Source organism: Pelmatolapia mariae, linkage group LG18, assembly GCF_036321145.2.
Source record: "Pelmatolapia mariae isolate MD_Pm_ZW linkage group LG18, Pm_UMD_F_2, whole genome shotgun sequence".
In the NCBI taxonomy this organism is placed as follows: Eukaryota; Metazoa; Chordata; class Actinopteri; order Cichliformes; family Cichlidae; genus Pelmatolapia; species Pelmatolapia mariae.
The window spans coordinates 5714699-5742478 of NC_086243.1; the positions used below are offsets into that span (position 1 = coordinate 5714699).

General features: G+C 40.9%; 1 protein-coding gene across 7 annotated transcripts in view; it reads right to left on the reverse strand.

The window, feature by feature from the left end:
* ctnnd2b (catenin (cadherin-associated protein), delta 2b) overlaps positions 1–27780 on the reverse strand; it is a 209609-nt gene that overhangs the window by 29479 nt on the left and 152350 nt on the right. For all 7 annotated transcript variants that reach the window (XM_063461036.1, XM_063461034.1, XM_063461033.1 and 4 more), the window contains 4 exons: positions 26674–26887; positions 11010–11196; positions 3487–3604; positions 42–224 (listed from right to left, as the gene is read on the reverse strand). In XM_063461036.1, coding sequence (XP_063317106.1) covers positions 42–224; positions 3487–3604; positions 11010–11196; positions 26674–26887 — 702 coding nt within the window. The remainder of the gene's footprint in view (positions 1–41; positions 225–3486; positions 3605–11009; positions 11197–26673; positions 26888–27780) is intronic.

A 27780-nucleotide genomic window follows, 5' to 3' on the forward strand; every position in this document is an offset into this window, starting at 1 on the left:
ACAATGAATGCTGACCAGTTTCTCCATTCTTCTGTTCTCACCTGGTCATGTCCCTTCTTTTTCTTCTTCTTCTTGCCCCAACATCCCGAACTCTCTGCGTCCTTCCCTCCAGTATCACATAACAAGCCGTCCAACTCTTCCGACCCCCCCTGCTGGCTGTGAGAGGTCTCCGCAGCCAGACGGTACGACAAGTTCCTCAGGATGCACACACAGTTCTCTACAGTCTGACGGAGGGAGGTAATGAAAGAGACAGAGAGCAAAAGAGAAAGACACAGAGGTGAAGGACAGAAAGATGGCCACCACTAAAACATCCCCAACCAAACTCTGGACCGGACTGTATACACAGCAAATAAACTCAGACACACATGCAGCGCACATAATAAAAAGAGAGACACACACGCATGCTAATCCTATTGTTGTGAGTGTCTATGCAGTCAACAGTCACAGTCTTTGATCTTATGAAGGATTTATGCGGATTAAAAACTTCACATCTACTTGTGAAGGGCCTCCACTTGACGCACAAACTCACACACAAACACCCACACACCTAAAAACACTAAAACACCATCAAACACACATGTATCTGTAGCACAGAAACATATAGACATGGATGCAAATGTGCTCACATAAAAGCGCGCTGAAAAACTCTGATGTTTCTGTGTCACTGACCATCTGGATTGAGTAATACATGGTACACTCTAAAAAATGACTAGAAAACAAAGAAACAAAATTAAAGTTTATTTTTAAATCAAAAAGGCTTTAGATCGCTCTCTATTGCTGATGGTGAAATCCCCAAATTACACTAACTTGTCAAAAATATTCACTTATCCATTAAATTCTGGTGAATTCAGGCATTCCAATTACTTTCATGGCCACAGATATATAAAATCAGCACCGAAGCATGAAGACTGAAGACTCTACAAACATTTGTGAAAGATTGGGTTGCTCTCAGGAGCTCAATGACTTCCAGTGTGGTACACTGGAATGTGACAAGTCCTGAGTGTCCATATCACTCAGGACCTGTCATGGTCCTGTCACATTAACACCCTGGTTAAGAAAGCCCGCCAGAATCTCTTCTTCTTCAGAAGACTCAGGGACTTCCATCAGCCACTGAAGGTGCTTAAGAACTTTTACTCCTGCACCATCGAGAGCGTCCTGACGGGAAACATCTGCACCTGGCTTGGGAACAGCACCAAGCAGGACAGACGAGATCTGCAATGAGCGGTGCGCTCGGCCGAACATATCATTTGATCAGGGCTTCCTGACCTGCTGTCCATCTACACCAAGCAATGCAAGACCAAAGCCAGGAAGATCATGATGGACCTCTCCCATCCCAACAATGGACTCTTCTCACTGTTGAGGTCTAAGAAGCGCTTCCACTCCCTTAAGGCCAAAACACAGAGAATGGGGAGGAGCTTCTTCCCCCAGGCTATTCAGGTCTTGAACCAGGTGTAGGACTGCACGCACTCTGTTTATTTGCACACTTCTTATAATTTCTTTCATAAATTGTTATTTGCACATTTTACTGTAAATTTCTAAGTTAAAATCTGTAAATTTTGTAGTAATCTGTAAATCTTACTGTGAATTCTTACTGTCATTTAATGGTCAGGCATTGCACAGCAATAAGCATTTCACCACATGTCGTACTGCATATGGTTGTTAGACTTGTAGTCAAGACCGCCTAAACCAAGACCAAGACAATGCCAAGACCAGAGGGTATCGAGACCAAGACAAGACCAAGACAGACCGAGTCAAGACCAAGACAAAGTTGAGACGAGACCAAGACCGAAACCGAGACAAAAAAGTCTTTAAACTGCAGCCAGATTCTGCTTCGTTTACGGGTGTCAGGCATATTTATGTGTTTTTGTGGTGCACTCGCACAGCCCTCCTCACCCGTTTCTACGGTCTCACAAGACCGAGGGATCCGAGACCAAAACAAGACCAAGACCACGTAAGACCAGTCTCGAGACATCCAACTCTAATGGTTGCGTGTGACAAATAAAATTTGAATGTGAATTTGATAGGATGCCACTAGTGCAACACGTCCAGTCGTGAAATTTCCTGCCTACTAAATATTCCACAGCCAATTGTTAATGGTATCATATTAAAGTGGAAGTAACCTAGTGGATGCTGAGGCACATAGTCGCCAACTTTCAGTTCAGAGTCAGTCACTACAACTTTCACATGGCCTTCACATTAACTCAACAACAGTGCGTAGAAAGTGCAGTATTGTTTTAAATTGTCAAATCATTTCCCAACACATTCATACTTATTGCTGAATGTCTTCCCATCTTCTTTTTGTTCCTTCTATATCCAATGAAGTGATTCATCTCTTGCCAATATATATAATTAGTCCACACATTGAGCACAGTCATAGCTCAACTGACCTCAGTCATGATCCTGGCAGATCATCTCATCTAGACGCCAAATGACATTACCTCATTACTTAGCTTTCTATACATCCAAACGGCAAAATTGGATGTATAGCATCTTCAATTGATCACAGTTACGGAACATCTGCAAGCCGCTGTGCAACCCACCTCTACCCCTGCTCCTTATTTCATGCTGTATGTGACTTAATATCTGTTGTCATTGATGCTTGCTGTGTTCTGTGTTGCATTTTGCTGTTGCTGTCCAAAAACAGAACAGAGCCACACTGACAGATATGAATTACTGCAGACTGACATAACAGTCTTCCTCTCACTACACCTGACACTGAAAAAAATACACAAAACATTTTTTTAAAACTTTTAAACTTCAGCTTTTCCAGTCATGGCTCAAAGTTTCCTGAATTCTGTTGTTGGCATTACATGTAAAAAATGTTTTTTCACAACTATATTGAGTTAAATGTTTAAAAATAGTTCAAACTTCTTTGGACAGTGAGTTATGTTTTATCAATATTATCCTGGATTTGGGTAGGCACCAATTTTAACAGGTCTGAAACTGGTTAACAACAACTGAGGTCAGATCTTTGTACTGGTAAATGTTTTTTGGAGTATTTAAACAAATGAATGAATACAGGGTTTAACTGGTTTGCAAATCATAAATTCTTACACGGTGTGTCAGCTTTTTGGAAACAGCTTGTGTGCTGCGAATGTAGCTACAAAAAACCTTTAACCTGTGCATCAGTTTTTGCAGTGTATTTGTGGCCTGCAAGCTTTGAACGTGATTGAGAGTGATTATGCATATACAGTGATCGCATACAGTCCGTGAGGGAAAAGATTAAACACATTTGCATTTTCCACATGCAGATTTATGCAAATCGTAAATAGTACACATGTTTGGAAAGCAAAAGCGCCACGTGCATTTCGGTTCTTGATGATATGTGTACAAACAAGAGGACACACACAAACACATTTGCAGGGCCCTTCCACATCATTCTCTTTTACTGTGTGTGTGTGTGTGTGTGTGAGTGAATGAGCTAGAGGCTATGTGAGTTTGTATGCCTTGCAGATATTTGCGTGAATTTGTGTGTATGTGCATTACCTTGCTGTCAATCTCACTGCTCCCCAGAGCGGTCTGGATGACATAGAGCAGAGCGTCAGTCAGACCCTCGCACTCCCTCATCCTCCTACGGGCTTCCTCACCTGCAGAGCTCACGTTCCTGTAAAACAGACAAACAGAACAGCTTTTAGAAGATTCCACACACCGAATTGCCCATTAGTTTTTGTTTCCCCACAGGTTTTCTGACTGTGAGCACATGTGCTTGTTGAAATGTATGGAAATGCTTGTCTGTGTGACAGAGAGGAGAGAGGCTGGGTGTAATGTCCTTTAAATGTCAGGCTATTAGAGATGGCTAGGAAATGCTTGTGCCCTCAGTGTCAGTGAGAAATGGCACCAAGACAAAGCTCTGCATTTGATTTTTCTCAGAGAATAACAAATTAATTTAAAAAGGCGTGGTGCTGTTTAGCTGCAAGACGACACCTCTAATTCATTTTGTCACACAAATAAACACCAAATGCAGAAATATGAATGGCAATTATGCATTTAATTAAGTTATGTAAACTCTGTTAACGTCTGAATACTCCATTGCCTCTGAATTGGCTATTTATGAAAATGAAGGTTATTACAATGTGTGGTTAATGTGCAGATACAAAACTCAAAAATAGTGCACTATTAATGGCTTCACATATGCTTTTTTACTACCGTTTTAAAATAAATGCTTTCAAAGTAGACAAAAAAAAAACAACTTATCAGCCAATGGGCATCCAAAATATGGAATTAAGACGATTATAATCAGGCATAAATATAACCAACTATTACCAGTATGGCAATTTAAACTCATCTCTAAATTTTAGACTGTTTAACACACAATCATAGACTACCCTTTCCTTAGAAATTCAAGTGCTCTGTGTATCTTGTGTCCAGTACTGACTTTTTCCTGGCCACAAAAATAGCATTTAGCTTAAAAGTAGCTATCAAGTCAATTCAGAGAAATTAAAACTGATGCTGGGGGCTTTCCAATGATGCACTGAGCATTTCTTTTGCACTGACCTCTTGTCAGTCTCAGTGTATTTAAACATCACTGTGCATTTATTCATTAGTTATCATCAATCTCTGGCTCTCTTTCAAATTGAATCTTTTGCCCCGTCTCCCTAGCTGAGCCTGGGTCTGCCTCGATTTATTCCTGTTAAAAGGCAGTTTTTTGTTCCTACTGTCATCAAGTGCTTGTTCACAGGGGGTTGTCTGATTATTGGGGTTTTCTCTCATGTTATTGTTGGATTTTTACCTTACAATTTACAACTCTTACAACTCTGTTGTTTTCTGCAGTACATATAGCAGAGTAGCACCACAGCTGAACACAGTAAGTTGTGATTGTTGGAAAGTCAGTCAACAATATCTCCTGCCCTACTTTTGGGACGTAAATATAACTCTAACATACTGTGTGTAAACCAGAGGTGTGGACTCGAGTCACATGACTTGGACTTGAGTCAGACTCGAGTCATTAATTTTATGACTTTAGACTTGACTTGAAAAAATGTTCTAAGACTTGTGACTTGACTTGGACTTTTACACCAATGACCTGGGACTTGAATTGGACTTGAACCGGTTTACTTGAAAAGACTTGATATTTCACCCCAAATCTAAAATTTAACACGCATATTATATAGAAAGTGTACACAATTAATTCAATTCATTCATTCATTTATTCAAACCACACCCCGTACCTATGTGTGCGTGAGCTGTAGCACAGCCAATCAAATTAACCAGATTTTTTTTAAGAAGAAAAAAACGCTCAAAAATGCTGCAAGGAGTTATGTTTTTCAGGTACATAAACTATGAAGTAGTCAACAAAAAAACGAAATGCAATATGCAAAACATGCAAGAAGAGAATCACAGACAGAGATGGAAAAACTTCCAACTTTGTCCGACAGTTGAAGTTGCATAAAGAACGGTAGGTGGTGCTTCTCTTTTGCTACGATGAGATAGCTGACTTCATCTAACTTTGTGATGTCAACTAACTTTAATGTGTATGATATTTTTGTCATGCTATTTTAAAGCCGGTCCTACAAGCGCATCCAAGAATAACATGCAGCATATCTCAGAATTGTCGGTGAAAATTATTCTTGGAGCTAAGTTTAATTGAGCTGCATTTTATAGAGGTGCAATTTCACAATTTGTGTATATTTTCTAAGTTTACTATTTCATCATGTGTTGAGAAAAACAGAGATTTAAAAATCACATGGTCTAATATTTACATTTAGCATATAACTGCAACATCCTTTTTTTTCATTTTTTTTTTAAAGACTCGAAAGGACTTGAAATTCAAAGTTTCAGACTTGTGACTTTACTCTGACTTTTACACCAGTGACTTGAGACTTGACTCTGACATGCCTGACATTACTTGAGACTTGACTTGTGACTTGAGGATAAAGACTTGAGACTTACTTGAGACTTGCAAAACAATGACTTGGTCCCACCTCTGGTGTAAACACATGTGTACATTAAGAATTTTGGCTGATATAGACATACACCCCCTAAAAATAAACGTTGCTGGAAATCGATGTAATGGAAAAGGTGTTTCGCCTGCAGTGGGAGGATTAGAAGCCTCACATTTATCAACTCCTCTCAACAGTGAAATGAATAAGAGAGAAAAAAGTAGAACATAAAACCCTTGATATTTAAAGTCACATTTGCAGAAGAAAACAAGCTTATATATAATGTGTGGAAATTAGATATTATCCAGCAAGAACACATAACTGCATATATCCACCCTCAAAAATACCTTAAACCTGCAGCACTTCCATAAATTATATATTTAACTACAATGGAATTAAATGACCATGTGTAATGAGACAGGGGTCACTCATATTGAGGAAGCATAGGATTGTTATCTGATTTTGTTGTTCCCACAGGCTCTGCAGACCATTTCGGGTTTTAGGGCACAATTTTGCTGTTTGGCTCAGCCTCATAGCTTTTGTAATGCTCATTTTCAGACCCTGCAGGCTGCTCACAAACCAACTCTATGCTACTCTAACCTCTCCAGTCCAGCAGTAAACAGCACATATCCAATGTTAGAGACTTGCTAAGAAGCACAGAGGCGCATTTAGTGAAGAGCCACTCGGGATTTCAGAGGGACCAAAAAAAAAGAGGCAAAAAAGTGTGAACAACGGACTTAGACTGACAAACAGTCCTCTACAAAAACATGAACAAATGGAAACATCTACAAAGAGAAACACTTGTACTGTTGGAGGCGTGGCTGAAGTATTTCTCTACCATAACCAGCATCAAAAAGCCTAACCAGTAAAAACAAAGGTGCATTCAGTAAGAAAAAAATATTTTATTGAGGGTTTACGGGAAGAAGAAAAAAAATACCTTAATGGAGTGTCACTGGACTTACAACGACAAAAACAAAACTCAACTGACAAAAATCACGAAGAAATGGTAGAACAGCAAAAGCTCTAACTGTTAGAGTTTCCAAACAGTGTATAAACTGAATGAGGTCCTGTACTGGTAAATGGTTAGATGTCTGATCCCAAGCTACTCGTCCTAAACAAAAAGGCAAAAGCAAACCCACTGCATGCTAATGCACCTGCTAAAAACTGTTAGCAGCTAGCTAACCAAAAGATATTTCCCAGAGGAGATAAAAATGTGTTTTAGCAGAATAAATTCAGGGTTCCTGTTAAGTGTTTGAATGGGGAACTGTTTGCTAACACATTATTAGTCTTATGAAATGTTTGATTCCGACAGTGCAGCTTTAACAAGAGGAGATACCATGCAAGGCAAGAACTGGTGCTACTGCTCCATTATTATTCACTCCTAATACACAAGGCTGTGTTTATAAAAGCTACCAGTTTTCAAAGCTACATGGAATCACTCTGGATTTTTTTTAATAGCCAGTCATGTTTGTTTTAATACCCAAGTCTGTTGAGGTCGTGCAGTTCTGAATGTATTAGTCAGAGTTTGAGAGAGAGGCCTGACCTTAAATGTAATGCAAAAAAACCTCCAAACATGTAGCGGTGAAGTGACATGTTTAAGTAATGCAGCTGGCTGTTTAATTCTGACCCTCAGCGGAGTGTCTCTCAGTTTTATTAAGTTATGAGAGCATCATATTTTCATTATACTGTCAAATAATTGCTTAAATATTTCAGGTTGTTGACAATCTGTGTGCTAGTCTGAATCTTTCTCTTCTTTTTTTTTTGTCTTGAGCCCAAACACACAGACACACTGACTAAAAGCACTGTGAGCCACACAGGGCACACGCCGATAAACGCCAAAGTCAAGAACACTTAAGAATATTTGTAAACCTCTTTATATACTTCTTTCTTGCAGACATTTCCCACATTTTGGCTACTACCTGTTAATAGATTCAGTTTAATTAACCACACTCAATTACAGATAATTAATCCCTCTGAAGCGTTCCCTTGCAAACCACTGCTACAGATTATCTCTCATTACGATCTTTCGGTGTGAAGAATCTAAATAAGGAGAGAATCACAATGCAGGACAAAGGTTACATGTCTATAAAGCAGGTTTTAAAACTGAGCACAATTGATTAACCCACAGCGTGCCGCTACAGCTGAGGGAAAATGTCCATCGATGAAGATGTCGCTCTTTGAAGAGCCTATTTCTTTGTCTTTCTTTAATCTTTAATTCTCTAATCAAATGCAGGTTTACGACGGATAAAAAACAAAGTCTCATTCGATATATTTATTTAGCTTTGCCCTTGTTTGTGTGCACATTTAGTTCTCTCTTTGACAGCTGGCAGGATGTATCTACAAGTACATGGAGCAATTTAATGTCCAAAACTGCATTATAATCCATCAGTAGTTCTCATTTTGCTCATTTAGGGACTACATAATGGACAATTTAGATTGTTGCTTTCAGATTTTAAAGATTTTCAATTTCAAAGCAACAAAGCAAAAGAAAGTCCACAAAAAAATCATTCTAAAGAAGGATTCTGCAAAAAGGCTACATCAAGTCAGTGACTATTACAGGCCGTCAATGTATTCTCTCACCCACACAGATCATTCGTTATATGGACTGCTGGTAGATCAGTTAAGAGCTAAAGAAAAGCCTGTTGCCTTATTATATAAGACTGCAAGAGTTGGTGCTGCATTTCTGTGTGTAGTTTCAGTGAGAAAGGTTCAAATGTCCCCTGATGAGAAGCATTTAAAAGAATCACATTCTTGCCTTCATTCACCCATATTGATACCAGATAGTGACGTAATTTGTCCCAGAAGCGTGGCGGAGGCATGTCTGCAAGTACAGTGAATAAATGGGTTAACGGTCTCTTCATTAGCTGCCGTATTCAATGCACATAATTCACATTCAGCAGTCTGACAGCACAAGTTTTAGCTCTTCCCGTTAGCTGGCTCGACAGCATATGGCGTGAAGCAGCGAGTTAGCAGAGGGAGAAAATGTGCCTGTGTGAAAGTGAGAGACAGTGTGGCTGAGACGGCGTGAGACAGAAGAAGAAAGGCATAAAGGAGGGATAATATGATCGAGAGAGGAGAAACGGAGTAATAGGACGAGATGGAAATGGAGCGAGGGAGGAGAAAGTAACTAAAAGAGGGAGAGAGAGAAAATGAGAATGCGAGGCGGATAATGGGAGATGGAAGAGAGAGAGAGAGAGAGAGCAGGTGGCCGGCGATATACCAAACCCGCCATGAAATATTCAATCTTTAATCAGACTCCCAGCATTCCCTAACGAGGCGTGAGAAAGATGAATTAGCCCTTCGAGTTTAGGGAGCTGATCCACACAAAGCTATCTCCTGCAACACACTCACGCCAACCAGAATCAAAAAACACACACGCACCGCTGTATCAGATGTGTGCCTTCTCTCTCACACACACACACACACACACACACACACACACACACACACACACACACCAGCAGCTATGGAAGCCTCCGTAAGTAGCCAGTATGTGTAGCTTATTTTCACTGGGGGAGGGCGAGGAGATATATCGCGGCAGAGATTAATGGCCCACACACCGAGTCAGGCAGAGGGACAAACAGACATGCGCGTGTCGACAGGAAGCAAGACATGCAAATACAGTCATGGCAGCGTTCCCACTCAGCTCCCGCTGCACCCTGTGCCACATCCTCGAGAGGAAATGTGTCGAAATAGCCCTCAGTCCAACTGTCAAAAAATTCAGTGAATGATGTGAGCTGCTGCATTATTAAAGCAAACTTATTTGTTCTGTTGTATAACGTGCTGTCAGTGTGCAGGGATACGGACAGATGCAGGGTAGATTCAACCAATAAGGTACGTACAGACTGTTTTAGGTGGACTTCTCATAATACTGCAAGCTATGTTTTCTGTTCTTATTTTGATGCAGAAGGCTGTGATGGATTCAAATGAATAGCACATCAAAAAATGTCTCGTAGACTGCTTACACGTCTGCATCAGAAAGATTTATGAGCTCAGAGTCAACCACAGAAATTTCATCATGAAGATTTTGTAATGCTGAAAGCCTCTCACTGATACAAAGATTATGAATCACTATTGTTTTGGATTGTGACCTCTGAAAATGCAAAACCGATCAAGTCTCCTCGTCCAGCTTCACATATGTGTTGTGTAAACTTCTCACATGGTTTCATTTAGGTCACTACTTAAGGCAGAAAGACATCAAATCATCCAATTTTGCACAAAAGTTGAGTATAAGAGAAAAACCTGGTGTTTTTGTACTCTTTCCTTCTTCCTTTATAGCCTGACATTTGCCTGGAACCTGAAGAAGAAACTGGACGTGCTCCAGCGACGCTCTGTGGAATCATTTGTTTAGATTTGAGTCGCAAATTACATCACCAGCTGCTAATATATCCTCCTTCGTAGTCTGGTTGTACTCAACCCAGTGTTTTTGCCCCAAGTGGCAAAACCAGTTTGTTGTTTCCATCTTCTGCAGAAACAATTTTCTTGGATATTTTACAAAGTATTGTGTTTAGTTGGTGGTTGTTGACCCAAGGTTTCCCAGAAGAACATTACTCACTCTCTTGCTCTGCCAGCTTGCCTTCTTCCCATAATGCATCCTAATGCCAGGTGTTGTTCAGGTAACAAATAGTGACATACTGTGTGTTATCAGAACCAGCTTTCACATTTTTTGGCAATTTGAGCTTCAGTATATGTACATACATATATATGTGTTGTTCTATTCCTCTTCATATGCAAAAGGTTTATTTTTAATCCAACATGCTGGAGTAAAAGACCCAAAACAAAATGATAAAAGCACGTGTCACTACTTCCAGACTGAACTGTAAGACTAGCACCACGTCTCCAGTGAGAAAAGCAAAGCCACAGCAGCTCTGAAGCCAAACGATGACTCATCTTAAATGCAGCTAATTCTCTCAGTTCTCTCTGTGTATAGGGCGTTAAAAATAACACAGAGTACAATTTAAAAATAACACTGTTTTAACTAACAGAGACTTTTTTTAGATGTGGCCGGTAACAGTAGGACTGTGAACAGCACAACATCTACAAAAAGAGACTTCTCCAGTTGTATGTTGGATTCTTGAAATGTGTGAATACTGGTTTTTTTTTTTCTAAGGAACAGGTAGAGACACCTACCGCAGACAGCCGGTGGCATTGCGGAGGACCTGGGAGGAGTGTAGGTGCAGTTTGCGGTCCTCTTGCGTGTGCGGGGAGGTGTCCCAGCCCGAGTGTGGGATGATCACAGCGTTGGTCAGAACGGCCAGAGCGTCCTGGATGATGGGCATCTTCAGGGCGTCGCATGATGACAAGTTCCACAAAACACCTGAGGATGGCAAGGAGACGGAAGGTGAAAAACAAAGAAGAGTTCAGAGAAAAGAAAAGGAAAAACAGGAAGGAGACGGAAAGAACACAGACAGACACAGAAACATCTTCAGGCCAGAAACCACTAAAATATTTAGTAGGTTTTAGTGAGCAGTTTGATCCAGCAAACACTGCAACACAGACAGCTACTGGCTTTACAGCAATCTGAAGAGCCAGACACATGTTCTTAAAACTAGCATGACAGACATTTCCAGAGCTTGACATGTTACAGGAAGTAAAGCAGGTATGGATAATGAAATTAATGATGGCAGACGACGCCAGCGTTATTGTTCTATGCAGATGTCTGTGTATTCTCCATTGCATTGTCAGTATTCAGACGTGCCCTCAAAAACACTCCAAAATATCATTCTGCCTTTCTGTCCTGTAGGTAAATATTAAAAGCTTGCACAGAGCGAGTAAAACTGTGGCCTTATAGGTAGGCGTCACTAGATTTACCCGATGATGCATACACCCATTCATGGGGCCACGAGCATCACTTAGCTGTTTGAGTATAAATTTAGGATCTGGGCTTCGTGGTCATTAGCTATTATTGAAGATGTTGGAGGGACATGTTAGACTGCACTTATTAAAACATCAAATGAGGAATTATTTCATGAAGGTGGTGTTCTAGTCCTTCAGCAGACACTTGTAGAATGAACGCCGCGCTGTAGTGAAACTGCTCTGGTGTCACTCACTTCCTGTCAGGAAGCTACCACTGTGTTTTGTACTACCCAAAACATGTACATGTACTGTTTTGTACTGCCATGGATTAAATAAAGAAACACTTTAACAATTACTAGTGCAGAGATATCCGTAACTATCCAACTATCAAGAGTTTTTACTTCCACAGGAGTAAAGTCTGCTACGCTAACGCCTTATAACTAACCTTAAAGTTTAGAGTTTCAAGTCACCGGTGGGCTGCTTAAATTAATGGTGTACTAAAGGCAGTAAATCACTTAGACAAAATTCCACTGCACATTTCTCCTGTTCTTAATCCTCACCTGAATTGAACATACAGTGACCAGCCAACCAAGAAACTGGAGTAACTTTCCTCTATCCTACCAATTAAGGTCCACTTCTCTAGCCAGTTGCCACACACACATATAGTTCGCTGGCTCGAGTGACTCACCCACAGAGACACACAAACACATACAGTGCACATATCAGGCTGAACCTATCAAGAAAAGGACAAAGAGGGTAAGAGGCAAATCACCATATTTCGACATTGAGCACTCCGATTTCTTGAGAGGTTTCACATACGTATAAGCGCACACTCGTGCACGCAAATTGTGATAACCTTGAAGTACTACAACGTCGTAATTCTTGTTGACCTTCATCTTACAAATTGCCTGCGCTCTAATCTATGTATTCCTGTAATTATATGTTAAAGCATTTGAGAGTGTCCACCCATAGTCATATCTGCACTTATCTAGCACTCTCTTTTATGGTAGTAATTATAGCCGTAGTAGTGGTAAAGCATCCTATCCTCAGATCTGTGTGGGAGTGTGTGCTTGGAATAAGGCGTCCTCTCTTCGGAGCTGTGTTGTTCACTCACGGCTGAGCAGCAACTCTGTAATTACAGCTTCTGTTATCTGTCTTTGTGAGTTTGTATGAATTTGTTCTCGTGTGCGTTTGTGTGCACATGTCTTTGAGTGCCATCTAAGCCCCTTGACAAATCAGTCTTAACCCTGTCTGCTGTTTGGACCCCGTGTGTTTAAGACGGTGCAGTCCCGCTTTGTGGTCAGAAGGAGTTTCTAAATGATTAGCTTCTGGTTCCATGACAGCAATTAGCTGGGAGTGTCATGTTAGCAAAACAGACTAGTTGCCACTTCATTTTTTCTCCTGCTCAACAGGCCAAAGGCGGCATGCTGTTTCTTGTTTTCTTCAGTAACCTTGGCATTTAATATAATAATTGCAGCTGACTTTTGCATCTGTGAGTCAGCGAATTTTGGTGTCTTTAACTCTTTAAAGGTGCCATTTGTTAAGCGTACAGATTTTGCTGAATATTAGCTTAGCAATAGCAATACTGGCTACAGTAAAAAACTACATCTCATTAATTCTACTAAAAAATGCTTTCTTAACACTTCTCATCTTGCTAGCTAACAAAATACGCTGTTATATCAAAGGACAGCCTAACTAGGGTTTTGTTCAGAGATAATAAATGATAAACTCTAAAGATATTAAGGTACTAAAGTCAGAGTAATCATCTCCAAAGTATAACACCTTATTAATCATTATTTTTGGAGCAGACAGCTTTATCAAGCAATGCTCACAGTTAGCGCCTGCTTTTAACATATGACCTGCTAAATGGGATAGTAAGGGACAGTAGACAGGAGTAGTACAGGAGGAGGGAAGCAAAAACAGCTGGCAACTGCAAAGGCTGAGTGAGTTGCATGTGAGGATGGACAATAAGGAAGTAGAAAAGGACTTGTATCAGTGGGCTAGGCAGAGAGACTGAGCTAGAAAGGATGTGCAGCAGGTTAGGGTTATCAAGGGCAGGAATGGAAGTGTGCTAACAGGTGAGGAGAGTGTGTTAAGAAGATTGAAGGAGCAGGAGGTGCTCATGAGTGTAGAAAATTAGAGCGAGGAGAACAGATGGAGGACAGTGAATCATGATGTCACAGACATATGACGTGCAGAGGATAAGCAAGAAGGAAGTGAAAAGAATGAGGGGTGGATAGGCAGTTGATCCAGAAGCCATACATGTGGAGGTTTGGAGATTTCTATGGGAGAGGGCTGTTGAGTTTTACACCAGTTTGCTTATCAATTTGAGAGTGAGGCCTGAGGAAGAAGTTTTCTAGTACTCGTTTTCAAGAACAAGAAGCAGAGCTGTAGCAGCTACAGAGAGATAAAATTCACGAGCCATACCATGAAGATATGAGAAAGAGCAGTTGTTCCATTTTCACATAAATGGCCTCCTTGACTCCTGACTCAAACCAGCGTTCCTCCCTAACCAGGATGTCTATAGTCTCATCACTGAAAGAGTGGCCATTGTGGAGTCTTGGCCTGATGAGGTAGCTCTTCTGCACTGAGCAATCTGGTTAACCAGGTTGTTTGGTTTCCCTGATGTATAATTCACAGCACTCCTCCTGGAGTGCCCAACTGTGTGCAGTATATTACTCTGTGCCAGATTTTTTGGCACAGAGTAATATACTTTTTTTGGCGTAAAATGCCTTGGGGGTTGAAAGCCACAGAGACACAGTGTTTCAAGAAAATGTAACTCATTTGTTCTCATAATTCTGACACATAAGGCGTCATCAAAATCTTTCATTTAGACATACTGTATGAATGAGTATGGTGCCAAGACAGCAACTGTGGAAGTTATTAGTGGCAGAGAAGTATGTGAAGGTAGTGGGATGTACAAGGATGTACAAGGTCAAGGAGCCTTGTGGACTATGATGTTTGCAGACGACACTGATCTGTAGTGAGGAGATGAAAGAGAGCCTGGAGAGGTGGAGGTATGCACCGGAGAGAAGAGGAACAAAAGTCAGTTGAAGCAAGACAGAACACATGTTTGTGAGAGGGAGACAAGTGAGAGGGTGGGAAAGGGAACATGGTACAGACGGTGACAGAAGATGAGTTTAAATACCTGGATTCACCAATCCAAAGAGAGGTGGAGTGTCAGGAGTGATTTATGACAGAAGAAAAGGAGCAAGAGTGAAAGGGAAGCTTTAAAGGAGAGACCTTCTATAATGTATACTTGGAGACGGCAGCATGAAAAAAAAGAGACAAGGCCAAACTGGAGATGGCCAAGTTGAAGATGTTAAGATTTTCATTGGGAGTGACCAGGATCGACTAGAATAGAAATGTATATATTTTAGATGGAAAACTAGGGTTGAATGGTTTGAAGACAATGTTAGAAAGGTAATAGCTAGATGGTTTGGACATGTGCAGAGGAGAAATACTGGATATATTGGACAAAGGATGCTGAATATGGAGCTTGCAGGCAGGCAGGAGAAAAAGAGACTACAGAGAGGATTAATGGGTGTAGTGAAGGAGGTAATGCAGAAGGTTGGTGGGACAGAAGAGGATGCTAGAGATCAGGTGTGATGAAGACAGATGATCTGCTATGGCGACCCCTAAAGGGAGCAGCTAAAAGAAGAAGAAGAATCAGCTAGGCACAAAGGTCTCGGATGTAATTTAAGTAAACAACGCAATGCACCGATTATTTCTCTCTTGGACAGTAATGTTAAGTAGTAGTTGTTGTTTTTTTATGACACTAAAACTACAAGCAGTTTATATAAGGATTGTTTTGGTTATGTAGATTTTCAAAATTTCTGATGAAACCTTAATATGTTTTTTCTTTAAATTCCACTTGTTGCTAGCAACATCACTTTGAACAATCAATGTCTTTATATCTCTGGATTCTCATACACACCTTATGAGACAGATATTCGTTACATTGTGACATTTGGGCCACACATACACCCACAGCGTTCACACAATACTTGTCACAACCCATGTTAAGCATGCTTCATGACTTCTGGGCAAGATGAGGCCCACACAACACTTGGCAGTGTGGTGACAGAGTTGTGCCAAAAGGCCCAAATGTGTCTGATATGTGGGCAAAGTAGCTCCTACATGCAAGTGTATTCAAAAAATGATGCAAAGAAATTAGGACATTTTTCCTGGAAAGTCAAGAGGATTGCAAGAGCTTGTAGTTTGCAATTAATCCATGCATGCATGCCTAAATTGTTACTAACATCTTTTAAAGTGTTAGATGTTGTCCATCCCAGTAGCATTTCCTAATCTGTGAACAACACAGAGGCTGCTTATCGTGATGAAAATAGCAAATTAGCTCTACATCCTGCAAAATCTAAAAATAATGCATTTAATGTCCTGTGGCTAAACTGTTGGAGCACAGTGTGTAATTTCCCATTGTTATAGATCACACATTAGTTATAGCCTGTAAGCTGATGTCATTTTTTATATTTCAAAATTTGATCATATAAATATCTATTTTCATCTCTTTTAACTTAGTGGTGTCTAAACAACTCTGACAGGTCTGCTCTTCAGTATTAAATTTGGTCTGACGGATTTAACATATGTCTGCAACTTGCAGTGCTCTAATGAAAAACAGTGACTCTCCCACAATGTGAATTTCCATTTTCAATCCATGCTAAATGAGTGGATAAGTAAGAAATACACACATATTGCACATGTCAAAAATGCAATGAATGATGTCATGCTGCAGCTGCAAGACAAAGATGACTTTTCCCCATCCTGAGTAAAGTCAGCTGTTTGCCAGCATCGCTACTCGCTGTGCAGGGTATGACATCATCTCCCTGAGGTGAAAGGCAGTGGGATTTTATCTTTGATTTGAAACACACGCTCTCTCTCACACACACGCGCACACATAATATTGCCTCGATGTACACTGCCTCACGTTATTGCTTGCTTACACACATGGATTCAGGCATGCACAAACACTTGCATCCAAGCTCTTAAAGACACGCACACACACACACACACACACACACACACACACACACACACACACACACACACACACACACAGTCATGAGTGTGTGACAGATGAAGGAGGTTAATTGCCTCAGCCTTACATCATGAGTGGCAGCAGGAGGTTGTTATGTGGAGGGAGGGGAAATGAATATGCTGGCTATGTCTCTTTGTCTGTGAAGCCATTTCCCATCTTTCATTTGCAGCGTACTTTCATCCCACTGTCATATTTCTCTCTTCTGCAACACGTTCCTTTGTCCCCCACTTGATCTTGCTCTCGTTTCATTTTTTATTCCTCAAGTCTCCCAGTGTATTTCAGTAAGTGCTTGCTTTTTGACACATCCTTGTTGTGGACCACTTTGAATCTGAGACTTCAGAGATTGCCATTCTGTTTGTGTGTCTAGCTTTCCACAGGCATGAAGGTTAGGCTAGTCATCAGACCACAACTATATTAAAATACATCTGATTAGAACTGTAATTATGGTTCTCGGAAAATTAACACCTACCATATACCTGACACCTCCAGGCAGGTGGGGGGTTTCTCCGACGTCAACCTTCCCCTTCCAGCCATGGTTACGTAAACTAAATGAAACACTGGGATTTATCTGAAATAAATGTGACCCTCAAAGCAGTTCCTTAATGACAGAAATTTACTAACCCCGCCCCTCCAAATCTCATTGTCAAGACTGAAATTGACAATGAGAAAAACTGAAAAATGTTTTTTCTAGACGTCGTTTAACAGTCTGAGAAGACAGCTTGTCACTTTTCCTTTTAAACCAAATCTCAACGTTGGTCAGCCAACAAATCCATCTTTTGGATGTCTATTCAACAACTATTATCAACTATTATCGAAGCCACATTTGAAGCTACTAGTACTTGAATGTTCACCCGTTTAAGGGAAAACCGCACACTCTACAGCAGTGCAGTCAATTATCAGCTTTAGTTATTGTTTCCTTACGCACAAAAAGGGAGAAAAAATAAAAGAACACACTCCTGTTACACAACATTTCATAATCTCAAGCATATGGTTAAACCATCCTGCCCCCTGAGCAGTACGGTATATGCTCTATATCTGTTGAAATGCATCACTGCACCTAAACTCATTTATGAGAAAAGTCAAGTGAACACTGTGCAAAAAAAAATACATAAACCAGCAAAGATGTTTGGTTCTGTCTCACAGGGAAGCTCACCTCTGCTCATGTGCTTTTCTAGCTTTTTCATCTACTATAGACCTACAATTGCTATAAGTTCCAACAAGAAATCACCTTCAGGAGCTGCTTGCATTCAAGTTACGTACATAACATCTCTAGGGAGCCCACGCTAGTGGTATGACCTTGAGAACAGCAGGGGGGGCTTTGTAGTAAGAGAGACCACCCTCCTCTGATAGACTGTGTACACCACCTGCCTTCTGAGTGGCTCCGCAGTCCTTTGAACAACTGAGGATAAATCAGTTGTCACCTTTACTAATTGCTGAAATTGTGCAGTAGAAACACAATGTAGATTACAGCTAAGGCAGCCCTGAAGATCACTGGCGACACGCTGAGCCAGCCGTCTTGCAGCTGAAAGTGACCAGGCTCACATTTTTATCCCTTACATGACACAGAAAGGAGATTTCTTAAAGCGGGGTCAACGGCAGCACAAAGAGGCATTGTATGGATTTGACTCGAAAGAACAGCCTACGTGCAGCTTTTATACCCATCTTGATTGAATAAATTCACTGAATAAAAAGGTTATGAAATATATGTTAGATTGTGCTGATATCAGCAGATTTAATTACAAGGGCTAGTTCACTGACTTTTTTGACTTTATATCAGTATTAGGGGTGTCATGATAACCTTGTATTGATGATATTTAAAGGTTAAATAGCAACACTGTGTGAGCAATATGGTAACAACTGTGTAATACAGACTCAGTGTGATTGCATTTCTACTCAATTTGTCCAAAAAGGCTACACACAATCAATAAAGTTACGGATGAATTCAACAGATTGTGATTATTATTCAAGCACAACAATCATGAAAATCTGATATTGTGATAGTTTTAATCTGTTTGGTTTTATATTATTTTAACACCTTTCTTCAGGTGTCATATCCTAAAGTTTTTAGAATAGGAGGAGAGCTGATGTTACCATGTTTGTCAGCGTTGCACACTGCAGCTACTGATACTGGCACGTAATCAGAGCAGCGCTTTGTTGGCCCAGAAGTGACACATTTATAACCTCAAATTAAAATCATAGGTGTCAGCTTTACTCTGTTGTCATAATGATTACTGTTTAATCACTTGGTATACACTGGCCTATAGCTGTGTGCATTAATGAGGCTCAAAGTGAGTAATTATATTTACACAGTTTGGGTCCTTTAATGACTTTGTCACTGATCACTGGAAACACTGTGGGGAAGCATTTTATATAGTTTATGTCAAGGTCAACCAGAGTGCTTCTGCAATATGGCAGAAAGAAAGTAGGAAAGGAAGAAGACTTGTGGTAACATCCAATGTTCCCTCTAATTTTTCATGTGTCTGAGCGAACACACAAACTCCCTGAGCGGTCCCTTGGACCACTGTGAGCGACATCAGACGTGTGCACTGTGGTCACGTCGGCATCTAATCCATCCAAGTTACATGGTTCATTAAAATAATCAAATTACAGCATTTACATTTATGTTAGACTACTTTTAATTAACTGCTTTAGCCCACTTACAATGAAAATTTAAAAAAAATCTAGTCATTGTATGTAGTATGTTAACACTATTGGAAGTAAAAATAACTTGAACTCCAATTTTGAAAAGACAACTTTTTTTTTTCTTTTTTTTTTTAAATAAAACTCTGACTTGTATTATGAGTATGAGTCTGTGGTCTGGGAGAGAGTCCTGTAACTCTCTGTCTGCAAAATACAGTAAATAATGACCAATGTTGGGCAATTAATTATATAGTTACTTATTCAAAAAAGTAACTGAGTTATGCAAACAAAGGTTTTTGCAGCTATATATATTTTTTAAATGCAGCCAATGCGTTTTTTAAATAAACATTTCAAACTATTTACAGAACAATCAGCTGTTCTGCATCAAATCTGATGCCACACAAATTATTTGTGCCACTTCAAAAAATAATTTCTGTCCACTATGAGATAAAGGAGAACAACAGCCTGATACCTGCAGGCCTGACAACAGGAGATGTATCACTCCTGTAACACCTGTAACATTCAGCAGTCGCCTCATTGTTCTGACACACACAACAAAACTATTGACAACACTACACACTAACTACACAAGATTTCCGCTAAAGGTCTTAAATCTCTCACATCTCAAAACACCGCCGTCACTCCTAAAACTTCCCCCCGTTTTTTAACAACTAGATGCCACATTGCCATATCATTTTTTGATTGGTCGACGTGGTACTTTTTTCCACCAATAGGAAAGGCTGGGGGGGGGGCTGGTTTTGTTTTTGCTCACAGGTGGAGAGTGCTTTCGAGCGTTTTCCTTATAAAACGCCGTTTTTACCGTTTCTTCCCGCAGTAAATATAAACAACGATAGTATTCAGGATGAAAACCAAACATTGCATATATTTTTATCATAAGTCTGGTTTTACGTGGCCTATCAACACAATTTAAAAACTGGTATAAAGTCCACACTTTTTCCGTCAATTGTTCCGTCTGTCCTGCTCACATCTCCAATGGTTGTACACGTTGTCATTAACGTGGCTTCACGCCACATCAGCCACGCTGCTTTGCTAGCTAAAACTCCGGTGTCGGCACATAAGGACGCTGTCATAGCCTGTCAACGACGTTGATTAGCTGCGTATATGCGAATGTGAATCGCATCATTGGCTGGACTATGGGATAAGGTGGCATCGTTCTAGTCCCATACGGGAGCAGCCAGTCACTCACTGACTCACACTGCAAAACAGAATTGTTAAAGTATTAATTTTAATTTCAATTCAGGTAAGACTTTTTTTTGTGCGCAACACAGATTTTCTGTGTGCAGAGACCGTGCCAGCAGTGTGCAATTGCGCATGTGCGCAGTTTAGAGGGAACATTGGTAACATCCCATTCTTCATGAGATTCAATCTGGTTTTAATGAATGGACTTATTATTTACCTGTAATTATGAAAGAGGCTTGATATTTTCTTAACAGAGGAACTGCATTAAAAATCCTTTTAAATGGACTGAAAAGATAATGAGCACCGTAGAACTCAAGGGAACAAAACTGCTGCATGTTTGCATAATTAACTGTGGATGTGCGGCATCTTAGCTTTGCACACTCATGCACAAAAACATATTTTTGCATTATTTCCACTGATTTTAAGTCTTGTGCAGCTTTATGTTCATCTTTTTATATCTTTTCATGCATTGGCCTATCAGGCGTCCTTAACTATTACATTCTGTTAATAATCAAGAATTGTTCTTTTATTCCTCCCTTTTTTCATCTGAGCCTCTCACTCTATCAAGCTGATGTCCTCTTTGCTCTGCTAAAGCTTGATGAGCACCGTTGCTGGACTGCATCCAGACTGTGGAGCGTTCCCATCAGTACGACTCCGACAGCTTCCATATCTGCTTCTAACCAGCGTGAACAGTCCGGACCTGTCGCTTGCAGTGGTGTTTTCTCCCATGACTGACTAAAAAAAAAAAGTTGTATTGTAATGACAAGTGGAACCACAGCTACTGACAGAACGCAAATCTGTGAAGGGAATAAAGAAGTTAAAGAAAGCGCAGCAAGCTGTGAGTCAGAGGAGGCCGATGTCATGTTGTTAGCACTCCTCTGTAGCTCAGATTAACTTATCATTTTCACCAACATGTTCACAGCAGCAATAAATGGACCTCGTGTAGAATTAAAATGACTAAAACATAGACAGGTAAAGCTTGGGGTTAATAAAATAACAGTTCGGTTTTCTCAACTGAATCCACCATGAGCTCTTATTTCTTCCTGCTTCTCTGTGACTCTTCATATATCCTTTACACTATTTTGATAATTCTTCATGAGTCTAACATTTGTATTCCATCCGTCAATATGTCCATCCATCTATCTTCTGCTGCTTGTCTGGATCCAGGGGCAGCAGTCTTTCCCTTTCAGCAAACCCAGAGTCCAACTATTGCCCGTCTCGCCTGGGTGCCCAGGGTCAGCTCCAGGTCTTTCTCCCTTCAAGACATGCTCTCAGCACCCCACCTGAGAGGCATCCTAAACAGTTACCCCACCACCTCCAATTGCTGCTCTTGATGTGGTGGAGAGCTGCTCTACTCTGAGCCCCTCCCGAATGACTGAGCTCATCAACATATCCACAAGGGAGAGCGCCCAGCCACCCATTGGTGAAGGGTGAGAGCAGGAATGCAGATCCTCCAATAATTTGGCAGCTTCTCTTTCACACACTCATGAAAATCATTACAAAATGAAGATTATGTTGTATTCAGTAAAACCTGAAACTGTTGGAAAGTTGTTACTGAATGATTACTCAAAGAGGAAGTTGCTGCAGTTCAGAGTCTGTTGTTCATCTCAGCAGCCTATTGGATCAATTTCCACAAACCCCTGTACAGACAGTCATGGTTCATCCATACTGCATGAGAGCACACTTATCCTCACCATGCCATACAGCTAAACAATATACAAGCAACTCCGCTTGTCCACAGTGGGCAAATTTAACGTACTGGAAACAGAGTGGAGCACAACCTCACCTACTTCTGAGGTGCACTGAGAACAACAATAACATAAAGAACTAAAGATGTTGAACACACAATCATGCATCAGCGGTAATGCTGATATTTGGTGTTTTCAATCTGCTTTATTCCCCCATATAACCTTTATTAGTTCTAAAGACGGAAGGTAAAAAGGACCATAGTTACTGAACTGAAAGAGACTGAAGAGCACAGAGCAACAAGCCTGCTTGTCACTTTTTGTGCCATGAAGCAAGCTGCACACGTGAATGAATGTGTGTGCTTGTGAACCAGCCTTTTGTGCATGTTCGCGTGTCTATGCGAGTCTGTAGCTACCAAGGCAGGCAGCTTGACTTCCCACTGTGATCCTGATTCAAAAAGCTCACCAGAGAGCAAGCAAGAGCCAGAGAGGGCAGGCGATATAGAAAAAGATGGAGAAAAAAAAAGGGAGACGGAGAAAGGCAAAGAGGACAGGAGAGAGACAGGAGAAAAGAGAGAGACCAATTACAAGAATCTGAGCACAGAGGGATAAGAGAGGGAGTGAGAGAGGCTGGCAAACAGGATGGGAGAGAGAGTTATTTCCTCTGGGTCTTTGAGAGACAGAAGAGAGGAGAGCATGGTCTGTCTGCGTCCGGTCGGTCGTTCAGCTGATTAATTTGTGACAGGAGGGATTTCTGTGCTTCGTGCCTTGAATTGCTTCTCTAATTTATATGGTAATCTTCTTTAAGACTCTAGCAGCATACAAAACTCTTTTATTTCCATCTCTGCTAAGCCTAAAACCTTTTCTAGACTCACTACACACATATGCATATTCAGAAATGCACACGCGGGTCAAACTCGACAACATGTGGCTGTATGATGGAGCTGACATGCTTCTTGGTTTAACTTTCCTAATAAGACTTTTCCATTACTATTCAGAACTGTGGGATATCAGCCCAAATACTTCCTAAACTGTTTGTCTCTCAATAATATCTCACATCAGCCTGATGTGTGAAGTGCTGCTGTAAATAATTTGGAAAGTGGGCAAAGGCTCTGGACAGCTTTTGTGTGAGGAGACACTTTGCTTTTGGACAGTTTGCAGAGAGGGAAAACAAGTTTTCACAGTTACAGGTAAGCTGGACTGAAACCTCTCCTAATGTCTCCAAGAATTTGTTAGCTGCTTGGAATACTGTTATGAAATGGTGTTAGACATCCTCGATAAAATAAGAATGCTGTTAAAAACCTGCTTTCAGATTTGTGAAACAGAAAAAAAAAGGACTTTACTGTATTCTCCCAAATCTAGGTCGAGCCTAAATATCCCACGTAATTGTACCAAATGAAAAATCTACTTGGCACTGTATCATCAAAGTAATCGGCTGAGATTCGTCCACAGACTGTGGCTTCTCTTGGTGCTATCAACAATCAGACAGGACAATAAATACATTGTGGAAAAGAGCCAGAGATTAATCATAACTAATGAGTAGATGCAGAGCAGTAAGAGTGAAGAAGAAACAGCGCATGGGAAGTCCCCAGCAGCCTAGGCTTACTGCAGCATAACTAATGCCTCTTTTCCACTAGTACCTACTCGGCTCAGCTTGACTCAACGATACTCAGTTTGTGGGTAAGGTCCTTATAGCAAGGTAGCCTGAAAGCCCTGTGATGTCATTTGGATGCAACACATTCTCCTTTTGGAATCAACATACAAGGTCTTAAATAATCAGGCCCCATCTTATCTTAATGACCTTGTAGTACCATATCACCCCATTAGAGCACTTCACTCTCGCACTGCAGACCTACTTGTTGTTCCTAGAGTATTTAAAAGTAGAATGGGAGGCAGAGCCTTCAGTTTTCAGGCCCCTCTTCTGTGGAACCAGCTTCCAGGTTGGATTCAGGAGACAGACACTATCTCTACTTTTAAGATTAGGCTTCAAACTTTCCTTTTTTGCTAAAGCATATAGTTAGGGCTGGACCAGGTGACCCTGAATCCTCCCTTAGTTATGCTGCAATAGGTGTAGACTGCTGGGGGATTCCCATGATGCATTGAGTATTTCTTCTTCAGTTACCTTTCTCACTCAACGTGTTAATAGACCTCTCTGCATTGAATCACACTTGTTATTAATCTCTGCCTCTCTTCCACAGCATGTCTTTATCCTGTTTCCTTCTTTCATCCCAACTGGTCAGCCCCGCCCCTCCCTGAGCCTGGTTCTGCTGGAGGTTTCTTCCTGTTAAAAGGGAGTTTTTCCTTCCCACTGTCGCCAAAGTGCTTGCTCATAGGGGGTCATATGATTTTTGGGTTTTTCTCTGAATTGAAACACTCTTGTTTGCGAACAACAATTCTGTGAATTGAATAGATATGGATTAGACTTCAGTTTCACACTCTTCCTGTTAATCTAGTCCAAATTTGGCATGGCTAAGTAGTACAACCCACTTTCGCTGCCAAAATAGCTTTGAACCCATCAGGGCATAGACACATGGGAATGTCCTCTGGTGTCTGGTTCTTTTGGGTCCTCTGGGTCGGAGGACAGTGCAACCATGCATTCTATATATGCTCGACCAGAATGGGCTATGTAAGCTTATCAACACCTTGTTTGTCATGTTCCTCAAGTCAATGCTTAGCATTTTTTCCGTGTGCCGCTGCCAGTGGGAAGGGAACAAAGTTTGTTTAGGTCAGTAACGACCCCATCAGTGGCAAAGATCAACCCAAGGATTCCCAGAGAACTAGATCTTTGTTACTATTTGGTTCATTTGTTAGTGGTATTAATGTCATCACTGATTTGCTTACACATCCTCACAGACTGACTACGGCAATAAAAGGCATAAATCATAGGACAAGTATCCATCTCCTTGCAGCTCCATAGCAAAGATGTTTTCATGAGTACTGGTGCTGGTAAGAGAAATCTATATTTCTCATTTGGCTCATGGACTGGAAACACCCCGCCCTACCCCCGGGAGTTTCTGGCTGTAGATCAGTTTGAAAATTAAGTAACATTCCTCTTCTGGCTCCATCATCTCTCCATCCCTCTCGAGAGGTAAGAGTGTGTGGCCGTCCATGTAAACTCTAATCAGAAAAGAGATTGCCAGGATACAGTAAATGCTGTAAAAAAGAGGCGTTGCTGGTAATCCTTTAATCTATCCGAGTTTACAAATGCTGACCTCCACGTGGATTATAGAACCTCAAATTAGTCCACCCTGAATACAATTTCTATGGAGATATTTGTGTTTACTCACAGAGGATACAATCATGCTGTGGATACAAGTGCAGTACAGACCTTTGCACAGAAGCTCAGTTTGACAAGTCAACAGCACTTGATGAGTACGGGGAAGTAGGCAGGCAGTAAACAATTGTCTCCTCTGTGTGAGTGTGTGTGCGCCTCTGTATTTGTGCTGAAGTGTAAATGGAAACATGCATAATGCGGCATGTTTTGTGTCTTGGACTGCTCTCTGTAAATATAGTCATATCTGTATTGTCCATGTGAAGGAAAATAACGTGTGTGAGGACTATATAGGGACTATAGTACGAAGGAGTACCCACAGGTAGAAAATCTAAGACTTTTTCTTGAATTACAGTTTTATAGTATTTGGTATATTAGCAACAGGACCTTTATGTCCTGTATGGGCACCCTTACTTCTCTGCAGCTATGCAATGGTGCACTGTGTATTCTGACACCTTTCTATGAGAACCAGCATTCACTCTTTCAGTAATTTGAGCTTAAGTAGCTCATCTGTTGGATCGGACCACACAGGCCAGCCTTCGCTCAACATGTGAATCAGTGAGCCTTAGCTGCCCATGACTCTGTTGATTCAATTTCAAGCCCTTTCCTCAGGCTGAAATGTCCAACAAGCCTAGTGCTAGTTGAGGTTCACATAATGTGCTACAAAAATAAGCCTCATTTGTCCAGGAGAAGGATACACATCTGGTTAGTTCCCAGGAATTATGGTGAGTATTCACTAATGATGGCAACTTCAAAATACACTATATGGACAAGTACTGGGCCACTTATAGATTACACCTACAGGAACTGCTCAGCCATTGTAACACATGTAATGAAGCAGCCAGTTTTTGATCTAAAAGAGGTTTTGGAGCGATCTCGCTCTGTAATTTGTAACTATTGTCTGGCTTGGTATCTAAGTTGCTATGGTATGGAAGATCTAGGAGGGAAGAGGTTTCACAAATTGACCTGTACTCGATCGTATGGAGTGACCACTTTAATGACCCATTCTTTCATAAATGTTTTAAAAGGCAGGCTGCATGGCTAGGTGCTTGATTTTATACAATGTGACAGAAAACACCAGGATTCAAAGATAAAGAGGTGTGGTCCAATACTTTTGTTTAGATAGCGTATGTGCACGTGTGTTACCTGTGAGCAGCTCTCGGATCTCCACGTCTGTGGTCTTCCGGAGCAGTCGCACTAGAGCGGGTATGCCTCCGCAGTTCTTCAGGGCGATCTTGTTGTCGTCGTTGGCTTTGCCATACACCAGGTTCCTCAGGGCTCCGCAGGCGCTGCGGTGCACGTCAGTCATCCTGTGGTCCAACAAGTCCACCAGCAGCTGGATTCCACCCTGCCGCCGAATCTGAGACCAGAGAGGAGGGACAGATATAAGGTGTGGATTATAATAAAACGAGGGGTGTTTTTATTTAGCCTGAAAGACATTGGAGCATCGTTTACTCCAATCTCCTCACAAAATGTTAACAGGTGAATTGTACTTTTTACCTTGTTAGTACTAAAATAAACAAACAGGCTATGCTGGTGCTCCTCTCACTGATGCAAGGTTTATTGAAATGCCAGCCACTGCACTTTCTGTCCTATCAGCCCTCCCTGCTTTCCTCTGTCTAGACAAAGAGAAAATGTAGGGCAGACTGGCTCCTCTCCATAAAAACAAAAGCAGTGGAAGAGATTGTGCAGAGATATGGTAGGTGTGCTTGTCTAACATGACTTCTGTACCGCAGCATTAAGCCTTATTGCACGGGTGTGTTTGAAAATGCCAGCGCCGATACTGGTTGTTTACAAAATCAGTCACTACATATTTCCTGTAACCTGGGGTGGTTAGGATAATATAAAGAACTGAATATTGTGTCAAAAAACTGTGCAATTACAAGTGCATTTTAATAAACCAACACATAACCCCAAATAATACAACCAGCAGCAAAGTGATTGTAGATTTACCTCTTTTTCTTTTAGAGGGAACAAAAGTATGGAGATCTTTCTTACCAAGGGTGACGTGTAACTTGTTTTTTTTAAGTTATTTAATTGTGTTTTCGTTTGACAGTCATGCTGTGCAAACATTCAAACAACAAAAACCTAAAATGAAAGGCACTAAGAGTATTTGGTAAGAGTACGTGGTTATTATTGTTAGCAACAAAACAGAACAGTTGTGGAATTGAAGTAAACATACATATTAGTATGTATTACTCTACTTTCAAGGACCCTTTGAGACAAGACCAGAGATGAGATGTTTGGTCATAA